Genomic DNA, 23,830 nt, shown 5'->3' on the forward strand with positions numbered 1-23,830 from the left:
GTAGGACTGAGAAGAGGGGAACTGTGATGTCACAACGTGATCAGTGCTGGCTCAGCTTCAGGACCATTGTGGCTCCGGTTTGCCATAGAAGAAGTTGGAGGAGTCTGCAGCTTTTAGCTCCATGCCTGGCCCTAATTTCTTTCCTGCAGATTTTTTTACCCCCTTCTCCCCTGCTGCTCAGAGGAGTAGAAAAACTGGAATAACATAGGCATTGTATTTTGCAAACGGAGCAACCACTTGGTTATAAAGTTGCCTCATGGGTAAAGTCAAATAATCAGCCCTTAGCGCACCATGTACTTCAATAGCATTATCACTGATGCACAGGAAACTAGACAGAGAACCCCTTCAGTGGTGCAAATTTGCTTTGTCAAAGAAAGGGAACAAGTATCGGGGGTTTATAATCTACATATATTCTTCAAAAGAAAACATTTAGTTATTTTTATTCATATATTTAATTGCCTGAAAATCAACATAAGAGCAAAATAAACAAATAAACTAAGAAGGTAGCACTGCATTTTGTTTTACATATTATAGATCAGTAAGAATATTTCAAAGGTCAAAATCTGTTTTAGTTTATGTTAAGTACAGTGGCAGATTTTTTTTTCATTGTTTGTGCAGGTCAGATCTACATGATGCAATAAATATTTTAGACAAAAATCTAATTCTTTTACAAAATCCAGAGTGCCTTGATTGTAATCTAGATACTTGCTGATACCTTTGTTGAAGCACTGTAGTATTTTAACAAGCTGTTCTGAGTGTAATGTTACAGTTTGTTAGAAAGAAGAAAACCCTGCCATGCCAGACTTTACATGTAGACCCATGCAAGAATTATACAAAACTGCACTGTTGAAGACTGCTATGGCTGTAAAGAAGAAAACACAAATGTGAGAATTTGAGATTTCTTTCCTGCATATTCAAGCTTGAATCCTTCTCAGGTGTCCAGGTATGAAAAAAGTTTGTTTTAGCAATGGCAGAAATAAAATGTTCTTCACTGGCATCAGCCACACAAACTCTATGAAAAGTCCCTGTTCAGACATGAATGCACTACTTATTTACACTTGAACTGACAAGATATTACAGCTCATAAGCTTAATCTCATTGCCTTGCCATTCAGATTATCATAAGCCCATTTGATCTTACACTATAATGCATCATGTTTGATAGACTCCCAGTTACACCCCATCTGTTAAATGACAAACTATTTTTGCTTTAGACATCAATCGTCTGTTAACATCTGCTATAAACTGTAGCAGACATACATATGTTATTACTGCAGCTTGGTTTCTGCACTGCACTTATTGACAGTCTTCTTGCAAGTAATGACACATCAGAGACATCTGAGTTAATTGTAGTTTATGGTGACGAGCTTCTTTATCATACATGCCACCTGGTGGTGGTGGGTGGGGGGATGATACAAAATGACTTTATAGGTTTAAAAACATTTGACATAAGACTGTAATATCAGCATGAATATCAGCAAATACAGAAATAGCTTTGGCATCAAGACAGCCACTTCCAAAAATGGTATGAAAAGTAGAATGGGCAGACTGACTCAAGATAAACAAAATGGCAGAAATCAAGACAACATTGGAACAAGAACCAACACTGTTTAAGAAATACTGAATAAATATTTCAGATATCTGGGTTCTTTAGCAGTGAACACAGTGATGTGCTTTTGTAATGTTCTACTGGATTTCATTATTAGTTTGGGGTTCTAGTACAATCCTGTCACGGTTGTGAATGCAGGAGAAAGCAGAGCGGGGAATTCGTTTCACATTGATGTGGTTGTTCTCCAGGTGAAGGGCCACCAGAGCGGAGGGTTCAGTCATTCGAACTTTACACACTGACTTCACTGGAACAGAGCTGCAACACATCATTTAAATTAGTTATAATCAAATGCTTCAGCATAAATGTTTAATCAATGACATCCTGTAAGAATAATTTGAGATCCAACTATGATAATGGTTAAGATGTTTTTCTGCTTTAGACCCTGGGGACGTACAGTGTAGTAAGGCTCCAAGTCGTAGAGCTATGAAAACATTACTCACAGATTAGGAGTTATTTACTGTATTTTTTAAATACACAATTATTGGCAGGCTGCCAAAGGAAACACAAATATTCTAATTAGTCTGGAGTGTTCAGTTCATTTAGTTCACGGTTCCCAAGAGCAGGGCATGCACGCGTTTGGGCCTGCCATAATTGAAGAGGATGGCCTGAAGGCAGCGACAAGCTTATGACTTTGAATTGCAATCCAAACCAATAAAAATTTTGAGTGGATTTTTTGATGGAGCAGAGGGTAAAGTCAGGGTAACTGGAGAGACAAATGGGAACAGGGCATGAAAACAAACTGAGTTCAGTTTCAAACTAAGTTTAGTTTTAAAGCACAGAAGTCATGGTTATCCCCAACAATAACAAAAGAACATTGTAATTCCGTTTTAATTATATCCAGCTCATGGCTCTTTGAAGCAAGTGTAGAAATTGTTGGAAGACTTAATCTGAGGAAAGAACAACACTCTTTTATATGTTTTGGCACTTTTCATTTTTTGAACGAAAAAAAAATTGCAGCAAACTTATTATAACTATACAAACTTCTGAATGCACCAATATGAGCCTATTCAGCCTATTATCATGTGGCCATAGGCCCAAGCTGATACCAAGTACAGAGAAAGTACAGAGTAACAATTTCCACAGGGTCACTAATGAAGAGATGAAAAAGAGGCTGCATGGAATGAGACATCAGACTCTACCACACTCACGTGATGCGGTTGTGATCGAGCCGCAGTTGCTGCAGGTTCTTGAAGTGACGGATGTTCTCTGGGACACTTTCCAGCCAGTTGTTGTCCAGAAGAAGCTCCACCAGTGTTTTGTAGGCACCTCGGAAAGCCTTTGCTAGCAGACCATGCTCCTGCAGCTGGTTGTGGGAGAGACGCAGAGACTGCAGGCCAGGACGCAGGTGGCTCAGTGTGTACGGAGGAATGGCCTGGATGTGATTGTGCTGGAGAGAGAGTTGTTGTAAAACTCTGGGTAGGTAAGGGGGCACCACAGACAGCTGATTGTGAGATAGATCCAGAGCTTCCAACTTCCTGTGAGCGCAGGAAGAGAGAGAGAGAGAGAGAGAGAGAGAGAGAGAGAGAGAGAGAGAGAGAGAGAGACAGTTTTATTCTGCATCTCTGTCTACATTTCACGGGCGGCACGGTGGCGCAACATGTAGTGTCACTGTCACACAGCTGAAGGGTCCTTGGGTTGTGGGTTTGAGCCCTGCTCCAATATTTGTTTATTTCAGCTGCTAAACCAAGTCATCTAGAGCACAGGATTTCATACAGCGAGGATAGAGTAAAACTGCTCTGTGACAAAAACTGATCCACTAAACCTAAAGAATTTGTAATATGAGATAAAACCAAACCCACATAAACATGAAAGATTAATACTTTAAGAAAACATTCACTCTGTTGCCCTGTTTAGCATAAGCAAATAAAACTTGTTTTCATGCAAGACATTGTAAAAATAAAGTTTATGGTCAGCACACAGAGAGTTTGCATCATATTTGCTGTGGTTGATGTTTTGCTGAAGGACTGAAGATGTTGGACTGACCGGACGTTATTCTCCAGTCTGGGCCCCTTGGCAGGTCACTGACCCTGCATTAAGCTTCCAGAGCCAGGCACAAGCTCCAACGAGAAGATGTGAAAGCAGGAGTGTGTGTGTGTGTGTGTGTGTGTGTGATTGCAGAAGTTCAAAAGAGTGAAAAGTACATTTCCTTTGGCTTTAGTTCCCTCAGAGCCCTGCTGGAGGTACCGTCTGCTGTCAGCATGAATTTTAAAAAACAATGATCTACTATGAATGAAGAACATTCATCATCATACAATTTCTTTTTCTCCATCCAGTTTTCTTTCAGTATTAGTCATGACTATATCCCACCCATATGGGTTTCATCCCTATCACCAAAACAGCTACCAAGGGCGTGGGCTAGCATGTTCCAACCTCCTGAAGCCAAACACTGCGTGTTTTAAACCACTTCCCATAGAGCATCATAGAACAGCTTGATGCACTTGGCGTGCAGTGCTGACCACAAGATCTGCATACATGACAGAAAAAAAACCTTAAATGGCTAGGACAGGGGTCACGAATAGGCGGCCCATGGTCCATATCCAGACCTGTAACTGAAACTAGTAAGAGCTGTTAAATTTGTTTGTTTTAAATAGTATGACTTTTCTCCAGGAAATTACCCGAAGATTAATCGCATGGGTTTCTGCATATCACACGTGAGTCTACTCAGCCAATCAGATCTGTGCATTATGATGTGCGCAGTGACTGAAATGAGTGACACACACAGGGTAGGGCTCCAGACTCCACTGTCCTGGGGCCAGTAAAAATAGACCAAAGGACGTGATAAAAGCTCTTTGGGACACTTTCAACACTTGGGAACTCTTGAGTGAGTTCAAACCAGAAACGTTTTTTAAAAAAAAGGGAAGGGTTAAGGGTCGCAATTCTCATAACGCTGAACATGGATTCTACCCTGTTAAAATCAATTGTATGCTGTTGGGTCACAGCCACGGATGTCACTAAAATATAGTGGACATTCATATAGTAGATGCATTGATAGATACTGTACATGGAGCTATACAGTAAACTTTAATGGACTGGTGAGTCTAAATGTACAACTAGTATAAGATCTAGGATAAGAGCAAGAGAATCTGAAAATCCAATCATCTTTTAACATTAAACTAAAGTTAAAAAGTTAAAAGTTATTAAACTTAAAAACTAAAGGTAGACACACAAAGTAATGAAATTATTCATATAATATTTAGTTTTTCAAGTTTTAGGGTAATTATCTATTATCTAATGTGTTTTCTTGAAGTTTAAGTTTAAATAATAAAACTTCTTTACTAAAAGAATCTGTAACTTTGACAAAGTACTTGGTTTTAATTTTCCAGTATAGCACTACGTAAATTTGTAAATCATTTTAAATCATGTGCTATTTTAATTTGAGGATAATAAGTAAATGCTTCTCTACACTTGGAGACCTTCCTGGGTTGTTGAGTGAGAAGAGGAAATCTATAATGTTTTTACTAAATGTGTGTAACTAACAGACTCTTAAACAATGACAGCTCGCCATAAACATGAACACCTGTGTACGGATGTGGAGAAGAAATGAATATGGAAAATTCATATTGTTACGTTGTGTCATGGTAAAAAGTTTATTCCCTACTGGCAAATCTAGAAAGAGTTTAAGATAAAGTTTGTGATTTGTCAAATGCTGTTAAGACTTGTTGCAAAATAAAAAATATGGACACCCAGCAACAGAAAAAACCTCAAAGTTCTACCAGCACTTAAGACAACCTTGTAAAAAAGGGACGAGGCATAATTAGAGCACTCCAAAGACTGACGGATTGTAAAAATGGTTTTGATCTTCAGGGTTATTGGCTGGTGCTGCCTGAATGGGATTTGCTTGGCGCTGAGACCCTGTTCCTTCGTGGATCTACAGCAGAAAGCCAAAAGCAATCAATAAGACTAGAGGGAGTCCTGAGGGAGCACTGGCTTAATGAGAAGCAGAGATGTTGCCGATGCCACCACACATCCTCAGGCACACACCGTAGCCAGAGTTATACAACTGAGCTTATGCAACCTCACACACACTCGCCAGGGCAACCACTGACAGGATGAGGCACATTTCACCAACAGAGATGCTGCAGTGCAGGCCTGAGCCTGGCCCTGTCCACTCTCTTTAGTTCAGGCTTTGTGAATCAGATAAGGGAAAAGGGATACTGCCATACAGCCAGGAGAAGAACACAGAACCCCCTCTGGTCACATATTTTGTGTATTTTGCAAAACTAATTTACAAGAGAAATTCATATTTAAGTACTATTTACCACAGGTTAAACGTTAATTGTCTTTCCACCAATAAGTGTACATTAAATATACAGACATTGTCTTTCAAATTAAACAAAAAAAATGTGACTAAATTACCAAAACCTGTTTCTGGTTAAGTAACGTGAATGTTGTCCTTTATCTGTGAATGTTTTTGGCTCAGGTCATTCTGCTTCATATCTGCCCAGCTGTTTGCTCCAAGTCATCCCCTCAAGCAGGGAGACTTTTATGTAACTCATTACGAAACCGCTGTTGTGTGCTCTTTTCTGAAGCAATACCCCAACATGCAGAATGCTAGCTTGTGTTTTCAGCACTTTGAATGGAACCTTAAAACGTCCTCCAGTTCACTCCCCTCAACCACTGCGATTACTTCTCTCTACCCACAGCAGAGCCCCTTCAGTCTTGCTGCAGAAGAATCATTTTCTGAGAAAAATGCTTTGGATTAAGTGCTATGTAAATTTCCGTGTAGGCTTCATCTCCACATGAATACTGCCACTGTTCTCAAAGAATAGCTCAGTAAAAGATCAGATTTACAAACTTTTCCCACTTACCTCATATCGGGTGTTGTCTAATACCCAACATATGTTTGATGTCCAGATTTTATACCATTTTAGTTCATCGCTGGAGCTGCAAGGATAAGGTTGCAACAGTAGACAAACTTTTCCTTATATACAGCCTCAAAACACTGGATTTCATTGGTTGGGAAACATAGCTTTTTGTCTTTGGCAATAACTATGCTGAGGTAATGTATTTTATTCATTTGGAAACTATGTCCACGTTTAAATCAAGAAAATTAAGTGCACCACATTTTCGCTCTAACCCCAGCTATTCATAAACCATTACCCTGCATCTGTGGCCCGCAGCAGGACCTGCACCCTCTGTTCCTGACTCCCATCTAAACAGAAACAAATGGGAGTTCTCCCACTGACATGGGACCTTCATGTCATTTCTCGCACAACAAACGCAAACAAGCCTGTAATTCCGCATACATAAACAGTGGGGCATCACCCCCCGCAGATCCCCACAGCCATTTCACCCCAGAGTGCAACTCATTCCCATGACATTACATCAAGCAGCACAAATGTGAAGTCAGTGGTCAGCGTTGGGTCACTGCCAAAGGAAGCTCATTACTGCTTCAGAGCAGCTTTCTGGGTTTATATATGCTTATACATAGAGCATACCATGAAAAAAACAAACTATGCTGAGTGCAGTAGTGAATTGACTTTTAAGGGAACATGTTGTGAATGCGGTTAAGAAAAACCCAAACCCAGAATGTGAGTTTGTGACCATCGGCAGGGTCTTATAGAGGGACAGAATGAGGGAGGTGGCTAGATGTTTTTAAGTGCACCACTGGATTTGTCAGAAAGCAAGGATACATAATTTGTCCTGTTATGAATTTACAGTCTATAGCTCAAAGACAAAGTTGCATATAAAGGCCTTAAAAACTACTGCCCTTGTGAGCAAGGCTATTATAAACCAACTACAAAAAAAGCGTAAATGTTTATGCAAAATTCACTCCCTCACACCTCTTTGGTCATTCCACCAGCACTGCTGCCTTCTGAATGTGACATTTTGGGGCTGTGTTGAAATGCAAGCATAAATAAAAACACCTTCCTAAGTCTTGATTGGTTGCTCACCAGAAAGAAAACATAACCAGAAGTGCACTTTCTAAATCATACATCATTCCATCTTAATATATTCCAATGAACAAAAATCTGAATATTAGCTAAGGTGGTATTTTATGCCTATTCTATGGAGTTAATATTACCAGGAAGAGGAAACAGCCAGAAAAGTTGGTTTGTGACCAAAACTGCTTTAAATAAGTATCAAGATAATACAGAGAAATTTTCAATGCATTAAGGAGCAGAAAAGTGTAGTGGAAACCTAATGGTGAAATGCATAATGTTTGTGAGACGAGTAGAGACTCATGGCTTTATAGAAGCTCTGACGCTGATGGATGTCTGGGGATGGAAGGAGGAAAGGGATGTAGGTGGTAGTTAGACTGGGTTCAGGGAGCAGATTTAAGGAGCTTATTTGGACTGACAAGCACTCACAGGCAGCAAGAAGATGAAAGCAGACAGTGAAAGTCTCAGTCAGGGAAAGGCTCAGATTTATATTGAGATAATAGCATGGTGATGGAATGTTTGGGTAAATCACAAAACCGCACACCCACAAACACACAATTGTTGAAAATTAGTAAAGAATATTTAGCTGTTGAGAGGGTGTGACAGTACAGTTGACAGTAGTCCAGTATTGAAGATGACTATAACAGATTATAGGATAAAACACAGAATTCAAACACTGCTGCCAACCATGGATGAAACAACCATGACAAAAATTATGGTGATGAAATCTGATGTAATAATATATTTAAATTAAAAAAAAGGGTAGAGGACCAAAGAAGGCCTGACAAGGACACACATAGAATCTGATTCTATTAGATATACACTTTATGTTTGTAGACAACTCTTCTAATTATACTACTTTAAAGTGCTGAAATCTCTTTGAAAACGCGTTGATGAATATAACAGAACTCTCACATGAACATCAGGCCCAGTGCCGGGAATGAATCAGAGGGATATAAAGAATGGGGTTTGTTGGGTTGTAGAACAGTGGAACTTTGTTCAGTGGAGTGATCAAGCATCATCTAGTACATTTAGGTTAAAGTTGGAGTTCTGGATCAGGAAGTACTTCTTTTATTCATTGTCTGTCAACGCTTATCCAGTTGAGGTTTGCAGTGGGTTTGTGCAGACCCAGTAGTGGTTGCAAGGCAGGAATGCATGAATTGGATACCAGGGCATCACAGGACATCACACATTCCAACAGTGACACTTTGAATGCCCTATCCACCCAGATGAAACCCAAGGTGACACTGAGAGCACACATGAACATCAGTCCAACAAATCCTCAGCAAATATCCAATATAAAGCATTCCCAAAAGAGTAGACACAGTTACTACAGGGAAGTAGAATAAACCTCTTATTTTTACCATAGTGTACACTGGTCCTGTCCATGGTGTTATAAAGGCAACATTAAAAATAAAACCTAGCCTAATTAAAAAAAGACAGACAGTACTTGCCTCATTTCAATTAAGATTTGTTTTTCTGTACATAGTATCCACCCTTTCTGCGTTCTAAATCAAGTTTTGCAGACACTGTGGTGAAAAGATTCAGTGAGATGAGAAATTAGGAAAGCATGTTGTATATGAAAAATGGCCTGAAATGCTTAACTAGAAATTGTGTGAGAGAGTGGGAAAAGACTGGGAGGGCAAGACTGTCAGTGAGTTAATAAACAGCTTAAGCCTCCTGCTATGCTGTGCTAGATAAAATAACTAGAAATGCACATCACTGTCTAGTGTGAGATGTGTGGCACAAGTTATGTGACAGAGTTAAGAGGAGAAAATATTGACCATATCAGAAACATTAGAGTTTAAAATTAAATTTGAGACCATTCACACACCTCTCGCTTAAACTGTCCACTCACTAACACATCATTTGTCTCCACAGGATTTCCTGTATTTATAGCCCGCATAAAAAGTAGCTATCAAATATGGATTATCACTGAAATATGTGCCATTTTATACCAAATAATAACATACGTGCGTACATCAATATATCAATTAATTAATTAAACAAACGTTTAATTAACGTTTGTTTAAAAAACGTAACTGCTCCATCTTACTCAGGTTTGCTGTGGGTCCAGAGCCTACCTTGAATCATTGGGCACAAGGCAGGCAACAATAACAATAATGCTTTATGAATTAATCCATGAATTATTTATTTTATTTATTGAAGATATTTATTTTGAAACACAAGGATGTTAAACTGTAATTATTATTAACAGTTTTTTTTACCTTCCTAAAACTTGATCACCACCACTGAAATATGATTTTCCTGCAAACCCCGCCCTCCAATTAATATTTGTTTAATTTAAAAAATCATGAAACGAATAATTTGGCCATGGTGCCTAAATTCTGGTTATGACCAAGTATAGAAAACAATGATTCTACACTTTTGAATCATTGTCCAGATCAAGAAAACCCACAGATCTGACCTCAACCAGGCTAAAAGCTGCAGTGGCTTGGCCACTAACCCACCCTCTATCCCGCTACAGCTGACTGAGCACAAGTGGCCCTCTGCAGCCTCTGGGGACATGGCTCATTTTTAATTATGAAACATCCAGGGGCTACATGGCCTGCAGGGGCTAGTGACTACACCACCATCGCTGTCTTAATCATCCACCAAGCCAAGCATCCTCAAGCCCGCGGCTGGAGGGATAAGGCACTAGTGTTTGCTCGCTGTTCCAGTCTTATCACCATCACTGTGTGTATGTGTGTGTGTTGAAAGAAGCTCTGCAATGCTGAGTGTGCTGCTTGTCGGCTTTCCGCACTCACTGTAGCGCTTCACTGACTTCAGTGAGTGACTGAGTGATGGGAGATCCTGGAGTGATACCCATCTGCCTCCAGGTGAGTGCCCCTTAGGTCTGAGGCTGAGAAGCACAGGCCATCAATCAAAGGACAGGCCAGCTCACTTACTGACCATTCGAGAGGCCAAACACACAGGGCCAACTCAGAGTCACACTCTCACTGCAATGGCCTGGTCAGCGTGTGCGTATATGCGTGGAGTGTGTGTGTGTGTGTGTGTGTTGCCGGCCGGCAGAAGCGTGGCTGATGTGTGTCCCCTAGTGGTAAATAAGGGAAATGCACCTTACTCAATGGATTTCAATTTGGACTTCTCATCTAAAAGGTCGGTTGCTGTAATGTAACTGCAATTTACAGAGTTACGTATTAATTGATATATTTACTCAGACAGTATACTTTTTGTGTTTGGCTTCCTTTACATCCTGCCTACTCTTGGTTTTTGAAGTTATGACCACAAATGAGCAACAAAATCCTGTCTTTGCTCTGTATTGTATAAAGTCATAGAAAATAATTTCTATTTTTACTTCCAGAAAATTTTACTTCCAGTGACAGTTGATTAATGAAAGCTTACAAATATTCACCTCTCTTTCTGAAGAAGAGAATGTATTGTACATTTAGGGAACAAAACTGATTTTTAAAGGGGACATATTATGCAAAAATGTTTACATGCTTCATATTTCCACTTGGGACTCTACTGATCTTATAAACACTCTAAGTGTAAAAGAAATCACTTTATTGTGATGTCACAATAAGGAAATTTGCATAGAACCACCCTGGCAGCACCCCTCACCTGTATAAACATAGGATGGGTGGGGCAGGCCAGAAATAGAATAGAGCTGGTGAGATCTCTTTATGTGAGAGTGATTTTGTGCAAAGAACTTCATGAACATGTTTTGTATAGCCCATAGAACTATTCTAAATTGTTTAGTATATAAAGAGATCCAATTGTTAATTTCAGTTTTTTTCCCTTTGATGTTCCCTTCCTTTAAGAAAATGAATGACCTTATATCTAAACACCTCAGAGTTATAAATAATATTTTAAACTTAATGGGCATATGCGCTGATGCAGACAACAATGTCTGCATTTTACCCATTGCTGTGAAAATCTGGATGTAAAAATAAAATATAAGGCAGTGTGACTCACGGCAGTTTGATCCAGGTCTCAGGGTAGAAGCTGTTCTCACTCAGGAGATTATGACTCAGATCCAGCACTCTCAGGTGTACAGATTTTTTCAGTACATGCTCCTGCACCTCCAATATCTGATTATGGGGCATCCTCAATTCCTGAAAATTTAAGACAATGTTTGTCTTTGTTTTACCAAAAAGTAATATTTGACTAAACAATCTGACTGCTACCGTGATTTATACTGATGCTGATGCAATGAAACATGTAGAACCACTGAACTAACCTCTAAAGTTTGAGGCAGTCCAATTGGCATGGAGCTGAATCGGTTGTTGTCTAATCTCAAGTGCTTGAGCACCTTTAGAGGTCTGAAGGCCAAGGGCTCTACACTGCCCTCATACAAGATGTTTCCTGACAGCTCTAAGACAAGCAAGTTCGACAAACCTACAGGAAGTCAAAAAGACATTATGGTATCAACAATCACAGCTGTTTCTTGGATTAATTTTACATTCATAGGTATAAACACTGTCACTGTGGTGTTACCTTAAGGACACATCTTCAGTGCCACACTGTTGCTTACATTTTTAAAGTGGGATTTGGATCATTATTAATATAAGGTATCTTTAGGACTTGTTCGAATACACATCAGAGTTAACAGTAGCCATGTATTTGGCTACTGTATGCATGCCATGAATGAAATCTAGAGGCTTATTCTGCATTTTAAAAATGAATATTGAGTCAAACCTTTGAAGCTTTGGGATAGCAGTTGATTTATTTTGTTGTCATTGATTCTCAGTTCCTCCAGAGATGGTGGCAGGCGTGGGATTGTTACTAGATCATTACCGTCAAGGGTCAGTCTTTTCAGCTTTGTCAGGTTCTGTTAAAGATAAAAAGAGAGTGTGTTTTCCTTCTTCCCCAAGGACTTTTATCACTGCAGAATATAACCTTGGCTTAGTGATTAAACATCATCTGTAAGCATCAACTGTAAGGCCAATTTAATCTGCACATATTTTCAGGACAACCACCAAATGAGTAGTCTCCTTTTCTTGCCAAGGAAGTTTATGCTTGTGAGTATTTTGAGACAAAGGCCCTTCTTTCTAAACCCTGCCATCAGTGCAGCCCAGTGGCAATGCCTGTCCAGTCAGTTTGACAGTCTCCTGGCTCTTGTCACTGGTGGCAGGAGAGGACACTATAAAACCTGACCCCATTTCCTTCCCTTTAAAGATCGTCTGTTTCTTCAACTCATAACACAGACCCTGCTGAATGAGTGCACCAAGGAATGCTGGGTCTTCTAGAATTGTTCACTTATAAGAGTGCAGTTACACATTTTTGAAGCAGCTGCTGCCCTAGAAGGCCTATGTGGTCACTTCTCAAGATCTCAGAGAGAAAAATGTTGTTTTTTTTTTCTGGGAGAATCTGAGGTCAGCTGAGACAGCAATGTAGCTGGCACATCAGCATGTTGATGAAGGCTGATGTCTGAAACTCCTGTGGAACTGACATCAACACTTTGAAGTAAACCACAAAATTTGTTTATTTATTTTGTTTAACACTTCACTGGATAATATTAATGCCTGATCTATAATCTCATTCCACCTTTATTCTCAGGCTTTATTCTGACAAGTGACAGGTTGTGAAAATATAACAAAAATAACTTTATTGTACTTCTTATTGTCAGTATAATGCTTTGATGGTGTTAAATTCAATGTTTCTTTTATGAAATATCTGGTGGTGCATAGTCTGGATAAAACTACAAAAAATATTACTTACATCATGCTACAGTGATATGTTTTAAATAATAACCATTAAACAATGATTGATAAAAAAAAAGAATCATAAATGTAAGTAAATGTAAGATTGGCCTATGTAGTAACAATATATCTCAGTGAAAACCTTAACATTGTTAAAGTAGTTTAACATTTCCTCGTTACTGAAAGCACACTGAACATATGCACAGTGTTTTCAACTGCTTACTCAAGTGGTGAATGAGGGGCTGGCCCCAAGCTCACTCAATGAAGACTGCTAGAATTACAACCCCAATTCCAATGAAGTTGGGACATTGTATAAAACATAAATAAAACCAGAATGCCATGATGTGCTAATTCTTTTCAACCTATATTTAATCGAATACGCTACAAAGACAAGATATTTAATGTTCAAACGGATGAACTTTGTTTTGTTTTTTTTTGCAATGATTCACTCATTTTGAATTTGAGGCTTGCAACATGTTCCAAAAGAGTTAGGACAGGGGCATGTTTACCACTGTGGTACATCACCTTTCCTTTTAACAACACTCAATAAGTGTTTGGGAACTGAGAACACTAATTGTTGAAACTTTGTAGATGGAATTGTTCCCATTCTTGCTTGATGTACAACTTCAGTTCCTCAAAAGTATGCGGTCTCCGTTGTCGTATATTGCGCTTCATAATATGCCACACATTTTCAATGGGAGACAGGTCTGGACTGCAGGCAGGCCATTCTAGTACCTGCACTCTTTTACTATGAAGCCACGCTGTTGTAACATGTGCAGAATGTGGCCTGGCATTGTCTTGCTGAAATAAGCAGGGACGTCACTGAGAAAGACATTGTTTGGATGGCAGCATATGTTGCTCCAAAACCTGCATGTACCTTTCAGCATTAATGGTGCCTTCACACCAGACGACATCCATGATTTCCAAAAACAATTTGAAATGTGGACTCGTCAGACCACAGGACACTTTTTTTTTACTTTGCATCAGTCCATCTCAGATGAGCTCTGGCTGCATTTCTGGGTGTTGTTGATAAATGGCTTTTGCTTTGAATAGTAGAGTTTTAACTTGTACTTGTTGATGGAGCAACGAACTGTGTTCACTGACAATGGTTCACTAAAGTGTTCCTGAGCCTATGTGGTAATATCTGTTACAGAATGATGTTGGTTATTAATGCAGTGCCACCTGAGGGATCGAAGGTCACGGGCATTCAATATTGGTTTTCAGCCTTGCCACTTACTTGCAGACATTTCTCCAGATTCTCTGAAACTTTTGATGATATTATGGACTGTAGATGATGAAATCTCTAAATTCCTTGAGAAACGTTGTTCTTATACTTTTGGAGGATTTGCTCATGCAGTTGTGCAAGTGGTGAACCTCATCCCATCCTTGCTTGTGAATAACTGAGCCCTTCTGGGATGCTCCCTTTATGCCCAATCATGACACTCACCTGTTCCCAATTAACCTGTTCACCTGTGGTATGTTCCAAACAGGTGTTTTTTGAGCATTCCTCAACTTTCCCAGTCTTTTGTTGCCCCTGTCCCAACTCTTTTGGAACGTGTTGTAGGACTCAAATTCAAAATGAGTGACTATTTGCAAAAAACAATAAAGTTTATGGGGTGGCACGGTGGCACAGCAGGTAGCTCCAGAGACCTGGAGGTTGTGGGTTCGAGTCCTGCTCCAGGTAACTATCTGTGAGGAGTTGGTGTACTTCCTCCCACAGTCCAAAAACACAACTTTTTTGTGATTGGCAACTCAAAAATGTCTATAGGTGAGTGAATGTGTGAGTGTGCATGTTACCCTGTGAAGGACTGGTGCCCCCAGGGTGCACCCAATGATTCCAGGCAGGCTCTGGACTTACCGCGACCATAAACCCAATAAGCGGTTACAGATAATGAATGAATAAAGTTTATCTGTTTGAACATAAAATATCTTGTCTTTGTAGTGTATTCAATTGAATATAGCTTGGAAAAGGATTTGCAAATCATGATAATATGTTTTTATTTATGTTTTACACAACCTCCCAACTTCACTGGAATTGGGGTTGTACTTGGCTTTACACAAAGAATGCAAGAAGATATTTTGAATGTGTTGGGCAGTAGGGGCAATTTCACATTTCAAATGTACAACAATGTTAGGTATGAAAACTATATTATACATATATTCACTGAGTGAGCGTGGAGCCGTCTTCTCAAAGCAAGGTTTATTCACTACTCCACAGCGACCTCTGGCCCCACCAGCTCCTAATGTATTGACGCCCCAGGTTAAATTATCTTGGCCATTTGTAGTAGGGCTTTACTAATACACTGTGGCTTGATAATGTCAGTTAACATTTAGGTTCTAACTTTTCGTTAGCATCTGAAAATATTTCCCTCTTAATCCCAGAACTGATACTGCTTTGAGAAGAGCTTTAATCAAGCCTGCATTTTTTTAAGCTTGAGCCAACTTGTTTTTTGTCCAAGCCAGAGCCATGCCCATTGATTAGGATTAATTAGATTAACTCCCAACAAAAGGATGTGAAGGAGAAATTGGGAATGTTTATTAAAATTACTTTGCACCAGGATTTGATTAGGGGAGAATTATTCAAGTTTTTAAAACCTTTTCCACACTTGAATGGAGTCTATACAGTTTTGCTGCCTGTGTATGAAGGATAAGATATTGCCATATTTGGGGAGAGGTACAGTACCATAAATATGTTGCGGCTAATAGAGGAGTCATCCAGCAAGTTCCTGCTCAAATCAACTTCTTCCAGATTTGGCAGTCCAGAGAGCCCCCAAGGAGATATTTTAGTCAGGTTGTTTCCTTAAATAAAAACCATGAATTATTATCATATAATTGCTATCTTAAACATATCTAAAATTGTAACTTTACAAAAGCAGGCAAAAATATATATATATTATTTTAAGATTTAATGCAGTTGAAGAAATTGTATTATTATCTGGAAGCAATTCTGTTGTTCCTATTCTATTGAGCAATTCTATGATCTATTACAAAATCTTAACACTAGAGAATAGCTGATGATTCCATTGATGTAGAATATTAAAATGTTATTTTCAGATGACATTGTAGTTTTGGGGTATTATATAATTATATCATATGGTCATATATTTAAGACTTTTCACCCCTTCTACAAACTCACCAGGTAGGTGAAGTATGGTGATGCTCAGGTCAGTAATATTGGGCAAGTGGGACATGCCAGTATCTTTGCAGGAAATGCGACCTTCCCCTAGTTGGCATTCTTCTGGTAGCAAGTCTGAGTAGCCATCTCTGGTGCTGTTATTGGCTGCTTCATTCTCCTCTTCATTTTCCTCTTCTTCTTGTCCTTCCTCTTGTCCTTCCTCCTCCTCCTCCTCCTCCTCTTCTTCTTCTTCTTCTTCCTCCTCTTCATCATCATCATCATCTTCCTCTTCTTCCGTATCCTCATCTTCCTTCTTCTTACTTACTTGCTCATCACTCAAGTCCAGAAGGCGTCTCTTTTCCGCCATGAGCTCCTTCAGGATGGCATTTAGTATACCTGAAGCTCCGCCCCTCCTCTCCAAGACAGAATTTAGCTCCACCCATACAGCCTCTGTCCGACCCATAGGTGTCTGAAGTTCAGCCCAGAAAGATCAGAGCCCATCATTAGACATCAAATACAGAAATGACTGGATTTACCATGGACATATAAACAGACTATATATAGTGGTCAAATAACAGGGACTGAAAAAGAGCCATAGCAATTTGTGAAATGAAAAGCTACAGTTTAAAATAAAAATGACCAGCACTCTCATTAAAACATCATACTGAGCTGAGCCAAAACCCACACAAAAGGGGCTTGGACTTATAGGGGAAACATATACAAGTTTCAATGTTGCAATTGCAATGTTTTACTTGTACAGTAGCCTAGATCCAAAGATTTAAAAAACATAGGTAGCAGAAATCTAAATAAAGTTATGGCAAATATTTTTGTAGCGGATCCACCTAACCTCAGCATCTGCAGCCGTCCCTATAGAGCTCCTCTTTCTCAGGTTTTCGTCTGCACTCTTCCCCGCTACAAGAACACATACATGTTTTAACACACTGGTATTAACAGCAGTTCAACATAAAGCTATAGATAATATGTGAGCCAAGCTGTGGGCACTTGGCAGTGATTGCTGCATATATATATTTGTCTAGAAATCAGAAAATCAGAGATTTGTCAGATATGTACAGACCAGAAAGCACCATGGTAAAACCAGGCAGTTGGAATGAAATCCTGCAGAGGATATTTATTTCATTTTTACTTCTTATTTTTGCTGCATCCTAGGCAGCATACCAAAACTATCACCATCAGGTAAACATTTGTTACAGCTTCCAACCTTAAGTGATGGCAGAAAAAAGTTCCAATCTTGCTTCATGGAATTTTTTTGTCCTTTCTTCTACTTTGAGATGGCTTAAAAGAATTTGTAGCCTTTTTTTTTTTTTGGAAAAATGTGTAGATACAATTTCAGTGGTCTATTAATCATGAAATGTTTACACAGTAACCCTAGCTGGTGGATTCAAATTAAAATAGTGTCAAAAAATAAATAGCAAAATGGAGAAAAGCAATCTGTGTTACATAATTGACTTGTTTATCAAAACATAGTTACTAGTTTTGTGGGGTTTATTTTGTTTAATTTTACAAATTAATTTGTTCAAAATTTGTAAACAAAAATATCCAAAGTTTATAACAATACAGCACCATATACTGTGTGTTGCCACTGTACAGAAAGCATTATTTGTCACTGTGAAACACTTTGCTATATTTTTATAGAGTAGGCTCTAGCAGCACTACCCTTCAAAATAGTACTTTTGTAATCAAAGCAAACTTACTTGAAATGGTACTTGACTCTGCCATCATTTTCTCATCTGCAGGTGTGTTGGCAATGTCACTGGCAGGTGATTGTAAATCCATTCCATTCTCACTAGTCTCTGTCTGTGTGTTTGGATGATCCTCTTCCACAGCCAAAGCTACTACAAAAACACTTACACAGACAAGTAATACCCACACTGACTGCATGGTGCAGATCTTTTTCTGTTGTGTGTGTGAACACAGACTCTCTCAGCATTTACCTGCACTATCACCTCTGGCCACCCTCTTAAAGACTCAAACCTCTTGGTCTGGGGGGGGGGGGGGGGGGGTGCAGAGAGAGAGAGAGATGACAAGGTTTAAACGTGGACAAGGAACATCCCTGTGCTCAGCCCATTTCCAGAAACATCATCCCTCCTTTCCTCTTTTACACAACCTGTGGTTATTCTGTGTTTACTGTGCTGAAATATATTTAGAGAGAGAAAGAGAGAGAGAGAGAGTCAGAAGAAGCAGCATAAAAGAAACAGACAAGCACTTCTGTAAGATGTTCTGGATAATTGTGTCTGCTAAATGAAGGAAACGGAAATGAAAATGAGAGAGGGAATAGATGAAAGAGGCTAGAAAAACAGACATACAGTAGGGGTAGTAGAAAAATAGAAAATGACAATAGGAGAGATTGAGAGAGAGAGATTGAGAGAGAGAGAGAGAGAGAGATAGATAGATAGAGAGAGAGAGAGAGAGAGAGAGAGAGAGAGAGAGAGAGAGAGAGAGAGAGAGAGAGAGAGAGAGAGAGAGAGACTACTAACAGTGATGTTGGAGTGTTGGTAACATCCTGCATGCCAGAATGACAGAGTGTTCACACCTTGTAACACTTGGGATGGACAAAGGAGAGTGATATGAAAAAAAAACAAGTTTACAACAGGGGAGAGGACATTGTGGCTCATCCAGCGTCTGCCTGGCACCAGGCCATTGGCACATATGTCTGAAAAGGTGCAAGGCACTGGCCAAAAAAAGAGACAGACACTGCTGTCTACCTCAGAAGATAAACAGAGCAGGACAGACACACAAATGCAATGTCTCTCTTAGCCACAAGCATATGGCTCCCCTCCTCCAATTATCTGTTACTATACATATCCACAGCTGAAAATACTCCATAATTAAATGTAATTAGTATGTCTATGGAAATTAAATGACAGATATATTTTACTGTTTTAGAGAGTTATGACTATATTTTCTAGTTTCACAATCCAAGATTGAGATTAATTCCAGATTAAATATGTTTCTAGGGCTGAAACATAATTATGTTCAATCCAAGTATAGGTTTAACCTATGTTTGAGAAACCAACTTTATCCGATGAACGTGCCTAATATTAGCTGTGGTAAATGACAGACATAATGTGAATTTTAAATCTTATGAGAGGTGAAACACAAGGTTACACACATTCACATACCCTCTGAAGGTTAACACCTAAGGTTATGTTGACCACAACGAATCACTGTAGAGTGAGATATAGCCTGGTGACTCCCATAATGTTTGCTTAGAAAACACTGGCTACATATGTAACATCTATGCATGTTTATATAGCCGCGATATATTTCTCACAATTTTTCATGCCCAGTTTGTAATTCCTGAACCTATGGCCTCCTGAAATAATACTATTATTTCATAATACTATACTGACATTAATACTAATGTCACTAATGTTATCTCTTATGTGAGTTTAACAATGTGATCACTACAAGTTTCTTTCCCTAAAATTAAAGGGTATTTTGAGCTTAAAAAGCACTGAATGTGCTTAGGAACCCTGATGCTGATAAATATATGGCTATTAGCTGACTTACACACCACAATTAAAAAGTTTGCACTGATACTTTTTATAATTTAAAAATTATTTGGTTGCAAATAAAGGTATGAAATTTTTCTAATAACTGAGCAATGTCATTAGGAATAGCACACCAGGAAGACATTTTTAAACATGTCCAGAATGTTGAATGATGCTGTATAATAACTGGAATTAAAAGGAAATTAATGACTCGTAACGGCTTGACTCTTTTAAAGTATGTCGTTTTTCCACTGGCACAGCTCCCCCGCGAAATGGAGTCAGTGACGTCGCAAAACTGTCTCTAACAGCGGGCTTTGGAAACCACAACAACAGTGGTAAATTAAGGCACTGTTTACTCGTGTATTCACGTGGGTTTTGTTTTTTTTAGAACACGGCTCTGCGCCCCAGCTTTTACAGATGAGTTTTACTTGTTGCACGTTCGGCTTTCCCTGAAAATCAAAACACCTCGAGGTAAAGTTACAAGCTGCCGTTGTGAGTCTGATAAAAAAAATAATAAACGTGAAAGCTGCTTCAATTTAGAAGATTTTACAAGCGGCAGCTTGTACTAGATTTGAATGAGCTTTGCATTTCGTGGTGATTGACATGCCTCTCTGGCCAATCAGAGCTCTGTAGGGTTTACACATCACAATTTAGTACCTATCACGTATTTGACCTTCTCAGCACGGTCGGAGCCCTGCCAGAGCTGGGACTGAAAAAGTACCAGAGGCAAAGCAAAAGAGCCAAGCCTCGAGTAGAGTCGTGTAGGTTCAAAGCAGTGGAAAAGTGCCTATCGTTTCTGATATTTATCACGAATTGCCTTTATTGTGGCATTACACACAACCAAAGATTTTATAGCTAGTGATTCCAAGTTTAAAAAAAAAGTTATATAAATACACAAAATGATGCTGTGTATAAAAAGCCACCTTGAGTTCAAACATTTGTAGAGTTTAACAAACAGCCAGAAATAATCCTCAACTATTAATGAATTATTTACTACAGCAGAATTCACCTCTTGGGTTTGTTGAAAATGATGTTTCAAATTGCAGTTCAATTTAAGCTCCTTTGCAAATAGAAGTCAATAGCAGGACACTACATTCAAACATGGTAGGCCGCGTTTTATGTAGATTATTTTCCAGCTTTGACTTAAATTAGCTGTGAGGGATGGCTAAGTAAACAAAGCCTCCACATGTGAGTAGAGCTGCATTTGTGTTCCTGTAAGCATGAGTGTGGATGGCTGACCCTGAGCGACTGCAAACAAATACAGGTGGAGCCACCGGAACAAAACAAACTGGGTAATTTTAACTATGTTACAAACCACCAAGACTCCTCTCCAACCTGAATCACTGGGAAGTTTCATTGGGCTGGACTGTCCACACCCCTCTCAGCGTTCTCTCAAAAAACATGAAATCATTATGTTGTAGGTTTTAATCAGTTCAGTCTCATTGATCTTACTGAACAAAGGCATACAACTAATGACAAGTGGACATTTTCAAAGTCTTTGATTGGATTTACTGGTCACACTACACTTTTTTTTTTCACTTGTGACCTGTGGTTTGTTGATGTATCATACTAACCATTTGCAGAAAAAACACTCACACTGCAGTAGACCATGTTAAATCTAAAGAGATCGATCCCCAAATCCTAGACCTTCATAGAAATACACAGGAGAACTGAACTTTAGACTTAACACCTTATCAAGACCCAAGAGCACTCTAATTGGCTGCTGTTCATTGAGCAGGTTCTTCTTGTCTTAAAGGCACTCGTACTGAAAGATTCATCGCTGAATATTTAAAGCATGTCTGAAAACACTAGGCCTGCGCAGCTCACAGAGCAGGGTATTATGTTACTGATATGTTCACATGATGTGAGTTGTCATGGAGCAATTTGTTGCTGAGCTAAGAGCATTGTTGCAGAGAACAAGTGACTTAGGACAGTGACTTAAATGTATCTCAAGTGAAACTAATCAGTATTTTTTTTTTATTTAAATACAGTTAGTATTATTTTTATGAGTGTTTAGCTGTTTCTTAAATATAGACTACATGCCTCAACACCAAGGAAATTCTGACAACTGGTGTATCATTTGGTGTTTAAATTGAATACATTTTTGTATGTTAATTTAATCCTTTAAACATTAAGATTTCAATGTTCAATTACCTGGAGTTTTGCACTGTCCAGGGTTTGTTTCTGCCTTGCACCCAGTGATTCCAGGTAGGCTCCGGACCCAGCACAAACCTGAACAGGAAAAAGTGGTTACAGAAAATGAATGAATTAATGTTCAATCACAGCTATGACATGTAAGTGCATCCAGCTCAGACCATCTCATATATGCAGCATACAGATGAGGAGTCTGCATGCACCAAAGATAGCAAGATCTGCTCTTCCTTTGCTGCAGCCTTTACTCTGACCTTCACTTATAGCTGGCCAATACAACTGGTTGCTGGTGGCTATAAAAGAGTGTTAGGATGTCCAACACTGCTTAGTGTGCTTCTGCAACAGCTAGGTTCTACATTCATTCATGTTTTGTAACTGCTGCCTACTGTTTAGAGTTGTGGTAGGTCCAAGGCCTACCCAGAATCACCAGGCACTCAGGACAGTGTACCAGTCCATCACAGGGCCCACACACACTCAAACAGCACAGTTTTTGCACATCCACCTATCAACAAAACAGAGCATCCAGAAAAGACAATGCAGACAAAAGCAGAACATACCCACTCCTCACAGGCAGTGACCTCATACAGGAATCAAACTCATTTCTCCAGAACCCTGGAGCTAGGTAGCAGGAGCACTACCTGCTGTGCCATTGTGTGGTCCCTTGGTTCTACAGTAACGTCTTAACAAATTTAATCTCTTAATTTGTTTTACTTTTTTAGGTAGGGGAATATAAATCAGCCTGATGTTTGACTGTTCTCCACTTATCCATTTATACAGTGCCTCCCACTCCCTCAGCACGCTCCTCAGCCATGACATGCTCTCAGTGTAAGGTGGCTGTGGTTGGTGAATGCAGGGTGTGGAAAACATGGTGCACAAGCCACAAGCTGTCGGAATTCCGCAGCAGATTATATAAATATTAGATCACCAACTCACCTTTCTGTGCGAAGACATTGAAAACTAGAGACAGTGTTGAATTGTTAGATAATAATTTGCCAAAAGCACTCTTTTTTGTTCTGTCCTACTTTAAACTGTCTTTACTCTAGAGCTTGCTTTACTCAGAACAAGGTGGCCTTTGCTTGTTAAGGCCAGTGGGACCTAGAACAGCTGTGTGTGTGTGTGTTTGACTGTTATGACGTCAGTTCTGCAGCCTTCAACGAACCATGCCCTATCACTGCAATGCTAGCATGACACTGAGTGACACTGAGAAAAACGTGGGAGGGAGGCAGGAAGAGTGAGAGAGAGGGACAGAAATAGAGAGAAAGAAAGAGATATGGCAGCTTTAATCAAACGCCAAAGGATGGATACACAAAATACTTCAGAATTTGCTATCATATACATATGATCTCCCTGTGTCCACATGGGTTTCCTCCAGCTGCTCCGGTTTCCTCCCACAGGCCAAAAACACACGTTGGTAGGTGGATTGACAACTCAAGTTTCCCTAAGTGTGAGTGTGTGTTCCCCTGCAGGGTGTGTTCCTGCCTTGCACTCAGTGAATCTGGGTAGGATCCCGGTCCACTGTGTCTCTGAACTGGATAAGCAGTTACAGACAATGAATGAATGAATGAATGAATGAAAACAAAGGTATGATAGCTGGTTTGTTAAGCAGACATCGTCAGTCACCTATATTACTCTTTGATGATTACAACTGAATACTATGTAATACTATTAAACTAATAAATTAATAAAATGAATACAAGTTTGACATTGTTCTGTACTCAAACATCAGCTAGGACTTTTATTCCAGCCTCTTTTGATATTTGACTTTGCAGGGGTTTTACACATTAAAGTAAAATTCTTCAATCAGGCATGGCTCAATAAAATTGCATGAGGTCAACTATTTTATTTAGGATTTGATTCAACCTTTACCCCGTCTCTTCTCCAAATGAGCTTTTAAGA

At 39.3% G+C, this 23,830-nt stretch overlaps 1 protein-coding gene across 1 annotated transcript; it reads right to left on the reverse strand.

The window, feature by feature from the left end:
• Positions 1-1,409: 1,409 nt before the first annotated feature.
• si:dkey-32e6.6 (extracellular matrix protein 2) lies at positions 1,410-18,170 on the reverse strand. The gene is made up of 9 exons (XM_066673385.1): positions 17,984-18,170; positions 17,119-17,183; positions 16,293-16,740; positions 15,840-15,955; positions 12,153-12,285; positions 11,695-11,852; positions 11,430-11,569; positions 2,757-3,083; positions 1,410-1,863 (listed from the first exon to the last, which is right to left on the reverse strand). Exons 1-9 carry the CDS (start codon positions 18,168-18,170, stop codon positions 1,686-1,688), a joined length of 1,752 nt encoding a protein of 583 aa, XP_066529482.1. The 3' UTR covers positions 1,410-1,685.
• Positions 18,171-23,830: the final 5,660 nt, after the last annotated feature.

The sequence above is a fragment of the Hoplias malabaricus genome, chromosome 5, assembly GCF_029633855.1.
Source record: "Hoplias malabaricus isolate fHopMal1 chromosome 5, fHopMal1.hap1, whole genome shotgun sequence".
NCBI classification, from domain to species: Eukaryota; Metazoa; Chordata; class Actinopteri; order Characiformes; family Erythrinidae; genus Hoplias; species Hoplias malabaricus.

What these genes read in the sequence shown, in the direction of transcription:
- si:dkey-32e6.6 (XM_066673385.1), bottom strand. Translation starts at nt 18,170, where the DNA reads ATGCAGTCAGTGTGGGTATTACTTGTCTGTGTAAGTGTTTTTGTAGTA. An exon ending in TTAGCCGCAACATATTTATG is followed by an intron (nt 12,286 to 15,839) that starts GTACTGTACCTC and finishes TATCTTTAACAG; the next exon opens with AACCTGACAAAGCTGAAAAG. An exon ending in GAGACCTGGATCAAACTGCC is followed by an intron (nt 3,084 to 11,429) that starts GTGAGTCACACT and finishes CTGCGCTCACAG; the next exon opens with GAAGTTGGAAGCTCTGGATC.